Raw genomic sequence first — 12,218 nt, forward strand, 5'->3', positions numbered from 1 at the left:
AAAGCACCCTGAGCTATGATTAACCCCCACCGCCTGCAGGATATACAGTGTGTGTCTGTGTTTGTGATCCAGGACGTGTGTATGCCTGCCCAGCTAAGCCTAGGGACAGTCAGGCATATAAAACACACACACACACACACACACACACACACACACACACACACACACACACACACACACACACACACACTGCCTCCTGCCTTTTCCCTGAAGTCTTGGGCCTCTGAAGCAGCTAACCCAGGCTGCGCTCCATGCCTGCTCGAGGGAAGCCCTCTCCTGCTGAGGCCCCAATCCCGTCGACACCCCACGATCTGGACTTTATCCATTCCATCTGTGAGCTTGTTTTCTAAAGTTACCTGTCTAGGACCACAGCTATAAGCAGACACCACAAGATTAGACTTACTGATAAGATTGTAGTAATTCTTTACTATCTGACAAAACGTGCCTAGACAGCAATACCCTTAAAGACCCTGTGCATCTTTCTGCAGAACATTCTCGAACGATCAAAGGACAAGTAATAAAACAATCAGATCCAAATGATGTTTAATACACAATATTTAGTTCTTTTGTGTTGAAGCAATCTTTGTGCATCTGCATGCTTACAGCTCAGTGAACAAGCTGGTTTACAGTGCATAATAACAAACCAGCAACTACAGACGTCACAAAGTGAAGCAACACTGCCTAAGAGTGACACATAGCAGTGTTACAAAAGAACAACAACTTAAAAAAACAAAACAACAGTTGCTGAAATCTGTATGAATCTCCTTCAAGTCTTAGATTAATTTTAAGTGATAGGAAATTTAAAAAAGTATAGTACTTGTGATCTAGTAGTACTTATTGATTATTTCTACAACTACTTGTAAGAAGGAAATTCTGTCCACTTTTACCACTAAAGTTTCCGTAGAGCTGGTTACTAGTTATTTCTCAGATTACTGTTTCATATACAGGACAAATGTTAAGTTTAGGCATGATTATGCGTTAATCCAAATCCATGTGTTTTTTAAAACAAATTACTTAAAACAAATTAAAACGAGTGCTAAGATAAAATATTGCTTACATGATAATGTAGAGGTAATTATGATCTGCCAACACTTCAAACACCGTACTGTAGCGTTTTCTACCATATTTTCTTAAACAAAGCAAAAACAATTTTTATATTTACTTTCGTTTCTATAAAGTTATCAGTTTACTACGAGTAGAGCCGGGCTGTTGTTTTGTGACCAGCTGGAGGGCACGTCTCCAGTGGGGCGGGGACTTCACTGGTGACATCTAGATGGGGTGGAGCTTCTGCAATACAAAACAGACAAGTTGCGCTCCTGTGATACAGTCAAGACTTACAACAGCGTGTATTGAGAAGCGTTACTTTGCACTACTTACTACACACAGCGCGTAAAATCCTCAATTGGTTTCCGTGCGCGCATTTACGCGCATTAACATCTTCCATAAGTGAAGCCCTGTAAACGTCAGTTACCGCTTTAAAGGTGTTCATTGTTCCTTTCGGAGAAGAGAAGCTATGGATGTGGTGTGTCTGCTGTGTTTGGTGCTGACCATCGGTTCTTGGTTTGCCTCCGCCGAAAGACACAGCGTCTACTGGAACAGCTCGAACGCAAAGTAAGTGCTGATCTGTGCTTTGGTGTGGTGTTGTAGGGGATGTTCAGTGCAGCATGGGAAGCCGAGTGAGTGGTGTACTGGGTCAATCATACTGTCTGGTGTTTCCCAGTTTGTCCAGAGGGGAATGACGGTAACATCCTACTTTAAGTTTGACACATGTAAAGTCTTATCCTACATACGCGCATCCGCGGACTGCTCAAGCTTCTTGCTTTCTTCATATGCCAATTAAAGATCTCTGTGACTTTATAGCAGTGTCTTTAGAGTGCTATATCACCCAGCAGCAGATGGATGTAAAAGCAGAAGATTGTGAGCAAGTGCCTGGACAGATTCGTCACTATATTTAACCGCAACACATAGACACAGACATACTCTAATAGTAAAAAATAGACCGACAAGTATGAACTTGGCCAGTGCTGTCTGCGGGGTTTGCACCTGTGTGCACTGTGCGTGTCATGGAAAGATGACTCTATTAAGCAATAAAAACGAGTTAATTCCCTAATATATTTACAAAGATACGGCATCAGGCAATTTAAAGAGGTTTTTCACTGGAGAGGAGAGATAGTGAGTCACACAGAGAGGGGCGCATATTGCTGATTAGTTTGTTTTGAGGTCAGAAATGTAATGCTATCCGACCACTCAGCGGGATCGATCGGGCCTGACATATCGCAGCGCGATTTATTGAGCTTTTAGCGTGGAGCGGGTGATCCCGACGTTTGAAAGACGGTATTATTTTAAAACCGAGCTGAAACAGAAGGACGCTCTGCGAGGTTCTGCTGCCGAGATAGGTCGATTAAAATCCACCACAGAGAAGAAACAAGGGCAAAAGCCATTATGGCTTTTTAGTCTGATTAGCTTACATTTCTAATTGCCCTTTAACATTGTTAATAGACACGGGGCTAAAAAGAGCCCTGCAGCATGGAAAACAATTGTCCTGATAATTGGATAAGAAGTCTAATGGAAAAGTCCTGTCGTCACGAGGAGTGTTTGTGTCATGAGTTAGTCCGTGCGTGAGTCAACAGACCAGGTTTGACCCACCTGAGTTATACACCTGAGTCACTACAAACCAGGGAGGGAGTCTGGTTCAGGTGGGACAGGAGGTAAAGGTAACTTCACAGAAGGAAACTTGTAACCAGAGTCTTCCAGTCAGTTCCACATAAAGGACAGAAACTGGATCTCGGAGGCTTACTTCAAATAAGAAAGGCTGGAGGGGGAAAGGAGGCACGGAGAGAGAGAGAGAGCAAGAGAGATTAGGGTGGTCTAATACAAAGTCAGATCTTATGTCTGCTGTTTTTAATCCAACTCTGCACTATTTTTGCTCCAGAACGGGAGTTGCATAACTAGAAGAAAAATCACAATATAACACTAATCCCGAATGTGCCACATGGCTAAACATAGACTCTGACAAAGACAGACAAACGGGCAGAGATAAGCTTCATAGAACAGTTAATGGATCAGAGACACTTGTGGATATATTCTGCTTCTACTCCGGCACACTTTCACTTGCTTATTGTCTGTCTCTAAAACACATTTTCACAGGGAGAGGAACTAAACTCCCATCCCACTTATTTTTATTTTTCTCACATTTTACAGTCTGATCTCTATTAGCCCCTCAGTCCATCACCCCCCCGACTCTACATCACCATCCCCCAATTCACTCTCACTCCTCCTCCTTCCTCTTCGCTCTTTCATCGTCTCACAGTCCTGTGATTTCCTGCCCGACTAAAAGCCCACCTGCCTACAACCGTCCCCAGTGATCTATCAGTCACCTGTTCAGAGGATTAAGTAGATCCATCAGCAACCTTTGGTGGAAGTGGGCCGTGGATAATTGATGCTAATTGATTCTTGGTAGGATTGTGAGCAGCAGTGATCTGTCTTAGGTGGAGGACAGTGACCAGATGGCAGTAGCCTGCCCACTCCTATAGAGATACGAAGAAACCGGTAACAGCTTAGGTGTGCGTGTTTGCCTCTTAATACAATCTGTATGTGTACTCATGTGTAAGCGTGACTTAATGATTATTGCTTAATCCTTCACTTCAAGTCTTTTTAGGGACTTGATCCAGTGTTTTTGTTTGTGTATCGTTTTCTTACACGACAGGTGGCGAGGCATGTTTGTCACAGTCTGGTCTGGTCTTGTTTTTACGCTACTTGTCTCTACCTGTGTCAGCTTTATTAGTGTGTGTGTGTGAGAGAGGGAGAGATTTAACTTCCTGGCTTTTAACAGGAAGCAATTATATTTTTGTTGTGAACTGAGAGTTCACGGATTGTTTTTGGGTCTTCGGAGTTCACGTGTCTCGGCGTCAGAGCAAAACAGGGAGTGACCGGTTACCGTAAGCAGCCTCACCGAGACGTGATGAATGTGTGACTCACACTTCCACACACTGGGGGGCATAAGGGGGACGACTTCGCTGTTAATATTAGCCACAGCCAGCATTCCACCCCGCTGTTACTATACTCAACTCTGTCAGCTGTGCATGAGTGTGTGTGTGTGTGTGTGTTTCTCTGCCTTGTACCTGTCTGTTCCCCTTCTCCATCTTTCCACTCCTACTCCTCTCTTTTAACAGTTGGGTCTTCTCCCAGACTGGCCGCTAGCCTCAAGCCCTCCTTTTCTCTCTACTTACTGATTCAAGCACATTCAAGATCGCCTGGTTTTTAAATCCAAATATGGACGATACCGACACACTACTCCACTGCATCCTTTTAATCTTTCATATCTGAGTTGTTTGGCTGCCTTCATCCATCTCCAGTGGCCTGGGTTTGCGTCCCATGCCTCTGCTATCTGCGCAAATATCTTTATCAGGAGTTTGGTGTAATGTAATATTCTGTTTATCTCAGCCTGTGTCTGGCTCAGCCTGCCTTCACTGTTATTGATGCAGCCAGGCCTGCCTGTACATGTACATGTTCCCTGCAGTTTTAGGTGAACGGGGTCAATGTACTCCCACCTCCTTTTAAATCCCAACTATTACACACTTCGCGCGCCCCCCCCCCCTCTCATCACCCTCCTCCCTCTCTTTCTCTCTCTGTGTTTCTATTTTTACTCATTATTCATCCCTTCACAGCCCATATCGTGTCTGGTTGTTGGACTGTAATCTCACCAGAATGGGAACACACACATACGCACACACACTAACATCGAGTACAGACAGCTTGTAATCTGACCATCTGACCCAAAACACCCGACACAAAACCATCATCCTGGAATATTCATTCCATGTATATGCCCCTGGGATCCTGTGATGTAACTCTTCTCTGTTTTTCTGTGTTTGTGTTTGTGTGTGTGTGTGGATTACTGGGTAATTGTTAGAATGTATGTAAATTACTTAAAACCTTTATTTGTCACATTGCATCATTCCCACAATAATCTCCCAGATGGGATCCATCAGAACAATCAATTTCCAGCAGTATCTCAGTTTAGCTTTATATGATTCTTGCCCCATCATTATCAGGAGGCTTTGTGCCTATTCCCTGCTGATATAACTGTCCTCTTACCTAACGTGCTTATAAATGTTCTCGCATATCTTCACACATGATAGCACTGAAGCACCTGGGGTTATTTAGTTACCATAGTTTACAACAACAGTGTATATTGTTTTTTAGGTTTGTTTTTGGGGGTTTTTTGCATCACGTCTGCAGACTCATCTGTTTTACTCTCTGCTCTTCCTCTCTGCTCCTTATCTGTAGTCCAGATTTCCTTCCCCCCTCCCCTTTCTCTACCAGTCCCCCCTCATTCTCACAGACCTTCCTCTGTTTTTGCCCCAGTAGTTTTCCATCAGAGGAGAACGAAGCACCTATCAGCTCCCGTTCTGCTAACATTAGAGAGGCCTGTTTTCGCCCGGTGTTATCGTCCTAAGCATGGGCAAGCATGCGTATGTGTACACTGCTCATTCATAGAATTTCAGGCATACCGTGACCAGTGCTGCCCACTTGAAGCTCACTAGCGCCCCCCCTAAGGCTGACTCACCAGCAGATATACTTCAGCTCATGTTCTTGCAGATAGTTTATTTTGCATCAGTTAATTCAAAACTTATTTCATTTTTTTTTTTAAATTAAAAAAAGTTAAATGTTTGATGTAAATTCTTAGAAGTTAGTGAACTTGTGCCCTCTCTCCCTCAGCTAAACGGGCCAACAGATTAACTCTACATGACCTCCAGCATATTAAACCAAGCATGATACCATTTGGCCTCTTTCTATTCATCACAGACAGAATAGGAGGCTACCAAAAAGGAGGGGACCGGTGAAAAGAGAAAAAGGAGGCGGGATAGAGGCCTGGGCGCAGGGTGAGAGAAGGGTGAAAGGGATTTGTGTTGAGAAATTAGCCTGGATGAAGAGCTCTGGTATATTATGTCAGCATTAAGAGACAGGACAAATAGACGATGGAGGGTGGGGGGTGGGGGCTAAATTTGCAAGAATAAAAGAGAGGCAGACGGAGGGAGGAGAGGCCGGACAGTGATGGATGAAGGGAGGGAAGAAGTTTAGAAGTGAATAAGTGAGAAAGGCCATTGTTGACAGTTTTAAAGGCTCTCATCCTGCAAAGGGATTGTTTCATATATGAACACACGTTTCTTGAAACTGCTTAAAATTTAATCATTTTATGGACATCAGGTTGTATTTGCACATAGCGGAGAAAGAAATCCCCCATGGTTTTTGTTTTTATTGCAATACAATGAGATATAGAAAGAAGGGAGTAGATTACACGGGAAGCCGCAGTAATATAGGAAGACTTTTCATTTTATATTAGATTGGCTCTAATGGAGCAGCCCACTAGTGAGCAGCTAAACCCATTAGAACCACTGACAGCTCCTCACACCCGTGTGAAAGGAGGTGTGAATCTGTCATACCACAGCAAATTAATCGGGTATTAAGTGTACACCTCAAAGTAAAAGTGTGTAAGAGTGGGGCTGGAAATTTGATGAGCGCGCCTTGTGAGAACACCGTAAACCATCCGAACTGCAGCCCCGACCCCCCTCGCCCCCTCTGCTGTGACATTCCTGAGTGTGTGTGTACGCTTACTACTGATTACCTGAGGAGCAAATGGAAGAAGAGGGGGGAGTGGTGCGTGTGTTTGATGTTTCAGACGTGCTGACTCTCTCCGTGACTCTGTTTTTGTGTGGGTGAAACGTATATCTTCGGTGCTGACTCGGATGCTAGTGCGGGTGAGAAGTGGCGACCCTGAACTGTAACCCTTTGACCTGGCTGCCAGTTCGTGACTTTCCCCAGACGGACAGTGAAAGACAGACTCCTTGTGTCAGTAGTTTGAGCGAGCCCAGAGCGAGCTCAGGGGGACAAATGGTGGGAAGGGCTGTGGAAGGGAGACAGGAAAGGGGGGGGTGGCGAGGAGGGGGGAAAAAGAGCCAACAGCAGAGCAAAGACAATTGCAAAACTTCAAAGCTTTAGTGACTAGAAGTGTTGCAAAAGTCACCTGCAGTAATGAGCAGTAATAACTATTCTGTTTCGTACCTTCACGACACATGCACCGCAATCTGAGTAGCTTTGTATTGAGGAATGACCTCCAGAAAAGGAAGACTAGAGCCACCTTCAACCTTTGCTGTTTACACATACCTCAGTCTCATGCAAGAAAACACACACACACACACACACACACACACACACACACACACACACACACGCAAGAGGCTCCAACAGACCTTGATAAACAGATGTGCTCATAAGCCCGGGGCATGAGACGCCCTGGATAAGGGGTCTTCAGAGAATCCCTCTCCCTTGAAAACACAGACACACAAAGCAATACGCAAGAAGAAGAAGATGCAATGTGGAAAGTAGGTTTGCGACAGCTCACACACCTGGCTCTCCGTCTCATAGAGGACATAGTTATCACATTAACGCAACTCTCACTCTCCCGAGAACTGCCAGTCAGAGGCTAGTGTAGACGCAGGGAGATGCTAGAGTGCAGAGCTTTGATGAATGAAGACGTAAAGAGGATGGAGGAGTTGAAGACGGAGCGAATTCAGTGGGCATGAATAGGTGGAGATATAAAGGAAAAAAAAAACATTAATTGAAATTAAAATAATATGGAAGTGTTAGAAGGTTTTATTAAACCACCAAAATTAGCCACTGGGACACACATTAGACACGTAAACAGCAGCCAGGGTAGTGAAAGCTCCATAGGGGTTAAGGTAGAAGGGGTTGAAGGGGCCCTGTAGCCTTGTGGCATTCTGTCTTTGGGGAGGGAAAGGGTATAATTACATCCCATTCATTCCTCCTCCCCTCCTTTTCAGGAGAACACATTGGCCCCAGACCCCTAACAGCTTTTAATTAGCCAGACCAATGGTGGCGAGGAGGAGGGGAAATGAGGAGGTGAAGAGAAGAATAAAAGGAGAGTTTTCTTAAAAGCATGAGCCGTGAATGAAATTAGCAACAAAATCTATCTGTTTTGTTGGCTTTTGACAAGCCCGTTTTCACGTGGAGGTCGGCCAGACCACTAACAAGGACACACTGTGGGAAAAAGGTGTATCCTATACAATTTAAAACTACTCGTTACTTCAGAGGGAACCACTAGAGACCTCCAAACATCTTGTTCTACCCAACCCTGTTATTACTGGTTTGACTGAAGAAAACAGTAGAGGAGCAACATGAGAGGCATGGCTTATTTGGCTAATTAGGCTGCTACAGATGTGTCTTTTCATTTCAGTAAAGCACTTGCCCTTGTAGACCCAAGACACACACACAGTCACAGATAAACACGCAAATAAAGGCGTACACACCTGCACAGAAGTGTACACACTTACAAAGGGCCTTTTCAGAGAGAAAGCTCAGGGTAGTGATCAGCTTATTAGCCCTGGAAAACAAGTATAGAGCTGTGCTCAGCTAACAAAGCATGTTTTGACAGGTAGGTTAGCACTAACCCTTACACACACGCACAAAATGCACACAAACAGTTACGCACACACAGAAGCAGGAAGAAGGGGTTAGAGGCCCTCATTTTGGAGCCAGGGTGTCTGTGACTTGGCCAGGGGTGTCCTGACGGGAGCCACAACAACGGGAGGGGAAGAAGGGGGAGGGTCTCAGAGGCACCGCGTCTCGCTTTGATGACAGGACACGCACATAAACAGGGGTTGTTTTCTTGTCACTCTCACTCCATGCAACATGTGAGACACAAGCGTCCACAAGCAGTTGCTCAATTTAAGCACAGATTGAATTTGCGGATTAGAGCTTTTATCCCTGAGGATGTCATGGAAGTAATGCGCAAATATCAGTCTTTCTTCACCTCCTGGTTGATAGCGAGATTAGTGCACAGGCCAGCTGCACTTCGCACGCATGATGAAACTGAAAGGTTGGGCTTCATTAAAATCTCTTTCCCCTTTGCGCCGATAAATCTGGTCCTAATGGATTAGTAGCTTATTTTTGTAACAAATCGTAAGGGTTTTACTACAGTAAAGCTTTTTTTTCTATATCCTCGCTGAACATTGTCATCACTTAATGTGCAGTGAGACTTTACAGGAAATATACTTATTTTTCTACCTCCTCTCCATACTTCATTAGGACACCCGGGGCGAAACAAGCATAGGAAGTGAGCACAAAAAGGAGCCGGGGAGGCTTAAAAGAAGCCATAAAACTAAATGAAGGGTAAAGATGAAAAGGGAAAGAAAAAGAGAGTGAGATAGTCTGGCTCTCCACCTAGTCTCTGTGTGTCTTTGAGGAAATCAGAGAAAAAGGAGATAGAGATAGAGGCAGCAAATTAGCCAGAAAAGTCACAACAGGAGCTCCGCCACAGATGGACAAACATTCAGGTGAAGAAATTAATGAGACAGAAACCAGAGAAGAGCTTAAAAACACTTGACAGAGAGACTCAGTGAGCTGTACCAAGAGGAAAGTGGACCGAAAGAGAAAGTGGGAAGAAAAAAACCCCCCAAAAAGATTGTTGGGGCTGAGCTGTCATTTGTAATTTAGTTTCAAGCAGATGAGAAGTACATCTCACCCAAAGGGAAGAGAAAGGGAAAGGTGTGCGAGTGTGTGGGATGGCGGGATGGGCTGTGTACGATTCTGGGTGTGTTTTCTCGCCCCAAAACAAATTGAACAAGTCCAGCCTGATCAGCCTCTTTCTAATTCTGTTGCTCAGACAGGTTTGCACAAGCACGCAGAAAAACACATCCTCACACGGCATCACCCAGCTTTACCTGTCTATTTATTTGTGTTATTCATGTCTCTAAGACTCTTTTCAGTTGGCGCACGTGTCTGTGTTTAACTAGTCCTCATCAATATCCTGAACACATCCAGCTCATTATCTGCTCTGCTGGGTGTGTGTCGAAAACAACAGATGAGATCCGCCTCTGTTACTCATTTTGGAAAACTGGGTGAGGACATTTGTCAGTAACCTCGTGTCTCTTTCTGTCTCCCCTGCAGCTTTCAGTGGGATGAGTATACGGTGGAAGTGCGCATCAATGACTATCTGGACATCATCTGCCCTCACTACACCCACGGCGAGGTGCCGTCGCATGCGGCTGAGCGTTACGTGCTGTACATGGTGGAGAGAGAGGACTACGAGGTGTGCAAGCCTCACTCCTTCGATCAGCTCCGCTGGGAGTGCTCGCGGCCCTTCGCTCCTCATGCTCCTGAAAAATTCTCGGAGAAGTTTCAACGCTTCACCCCCTTCACCCTGGGAAAGGAGTTCCGGCAGGGAGAGAGCTATTATTATATCTGTAAGTATCTTTAGTGAGAATGATATTTCTGCTCAGTCTTCTGTGGTTAGAGGAAGGTTCCTTGTGTTAAACATTTCCCTCTGTTTCACTTTTTCAGCAAAGCCAATGCATCACCATGGGAAGGACTGTCTGCGTCTGAGAGTGGATGTAGTTGGACATAAAGGCTCTGGAAAGAATCACTATGACAAATCCAAAGCACATGAAACAGAAAAAATCTTGGAAGGAGAAAAAGTGAATTTCCCTGCTACAGGAGGAGTTCACAACCCCTCTAACCATCTCCCAGCAGGTGAGCATTCTTTAAAAAATAGATTCCAGACATAGAAAATAATCACAGCGGTGCTGTGACTGAGACCAGCTCAGCTGGGTGTGTTTACCATTCCTGAATGATGAAATCCTGTCCTAACGGTCCCTCCCATCTCTTCTCTCAGATGACCCTGCTGCAATGGAGCCAAATGTCCAGAGGAGTATCGGCAACTCTGCAGCACAGCTGGTCTCTCGTTCACTTCTTTTTGCCCTGATCCCAGTCTTATTAGCCCTGATGCTACACTAAAGGCAGTGAAGACTCCACAACAGAGACAATACTAACCCGATGCTGGTCATCGGGACGTGAACGATCAGAGATTCTTTTTATACAGACTTTTTTTATACGAGCATGGACAGTGTGTGTTGTTCAGCGTGTGCTTGATGTGGTTTTTGTGTGTGTGAATGTGGAGCGTGGATCGCTCCAAAATAAAAAAGAGGACCTCAGAGACTTTTTTTTACTTTATTTTGAGGATTGAAATTCTCCCTTATGACCATTTAAGCTGAACATTTTTCTTTTTTCATTATTAACAAAGTCGCAAACAGACAAACAGTCCAAACGCTTTGTTATAAATTGACGGCAGCAAGATTACATTATCCTCACTGTCACGTGTCATCACATTTTCATAGCACTGGTACAGCTGTGCGTTTCATTAGTGAACTCTCTTCTTCCTCTACATGTAGAGAAACTATTGATATTGTGTATTGTTGTCGGCAGCTGCCACAATATGTAGGATAATGTAGGATATTTGTCATGTTGTGTTGCACTCAACTCCTCGTTATAATGCTCCACATTTCTAAAGTTATCTGACATGTTATCAGTTGTAACGCAACCTGAGAAAACAAATGCTCTAACAGTGCAGCAGTGGTTCTCGCCCCGATTTCTGGCTTTTAGTGATGTCTATTGGTGCTCATGCTGATGAAATCTTTTCATGTAACCACGATTAAAAATGTATTCCAAGAACTTAAAGATATGCATATATTAAAAAAAAAGATGCAGTGATATTTATGTTTTTGTTAAGTCCTCATCTGTCAATTACACAGTTTCATGCGATGTTGTGAGCCACTGAACAAAGCAAAGATTACAAACTCAGCATCTTCGGCACTTATTCACTCATTTCTACTGTTTCGACTGTATCATGGTACACTGGCTGATGTTTGCAGATGTCGTCCCACTTGCACTTCCTGAAACCTCAAACTGAAGGTATCTCCCAGAATACATTTTTTTGTCTTTTTTTTTTTGCTTGTGTCATTTTGTAAATGTTTATATGTACATTTGTACATAGAGAAAACTATATGAAACTGTTTTAAGATGTGAAAAATCTTTAGTGAAATAAAAATGTGATGTAATCCAAAAAAAAAAAAAATCTGTCTGTTTTTTATCATAACTTATTTTGGATCTTGATAACCCGCTGAGATCATCGAGATTTGGATGGATGACACAATATTTTGGCAGAGCCATCTATCCTCTGTCCGTCTCCACATTTCCACCCCCATGTCTTTCCCAACCTCTCGTCTCTGCCCTCTCCTGCTTTCATCTCCTGTGATACAACATACCCGGGCTTAGATTTCAGACCAAACAAGGACTAAGAGAGGGACAAAAAAACCACCCAAGAACCCAGAGAGAGGGAGGCCCACAAGCGAACTGACAGC

At 44.1% G+C, this 12,218-nt stretch overlaps 1 protein-coding gene across 1 annotated transcript; it reads left to right on the plus strand.

Moving 5' to 3' along the window:
- The first annotated feature begins 1,315 nt into the window (after positions 1-1,315).
- Positions 1,316-11,932, plus strand: efna1b (ephrin-A1b). The gene is made up of 4 exons (XM_031734122.2): positions 1,316-1,611; positions 9,970-10,265; positions 10,363-10,551; positions 10,694-11,932. Exons 1-4 carry the CDS (start codon positions 1,514-1,516, stop codon positions 10,813-10,815), a joined length of 705 nt encoding a protein of 234 aa, XP_031589982.1. The 5' UTR covers positions 1,316-1,513; the 3' UTR covers positions 10,816-11,932.
- Positions 11,933-12,218: the final 286 nt, after the last annotated feature.

Source organism: Oreochromis aureus, linkage group 11, assembly GCF_013358895.1.
Source record: "Oreochromis aureus strain Israel breed Guangdong linkage group 11, ZZ_aureus, whole genome shotgun sequence".
Taxonomy (NCBI): Eukaryota; Metazoa; Chordata; class Actinopteri; order Cichliformes; family Cichlidae; genus Oreochromis; species Oreochromis aureus.

Coding starts and splice junctions, on each gene's coding strand:
- efna1b (XM_031734122.2), top strand. CDS start 1,514: ATGGATGTGGTGTGTCTGCTGTGTTTGGTGCTGACCATCGGTTCTTGG. Junction 1,612..9,969: donor TGGAACAGCTCGAACGCAAA/GTAAGTGCTGAT, acceptor TCTCCCCTGCAG/CTTTCAGTGGGATGAGTATA. Junction 10,266..10,362: donor AGAGAGCTATTATTATATCT/GTAAGTATCTTT, acceptor TCACTTTTTCAG/CAAAGCCAATGCATCACCAT.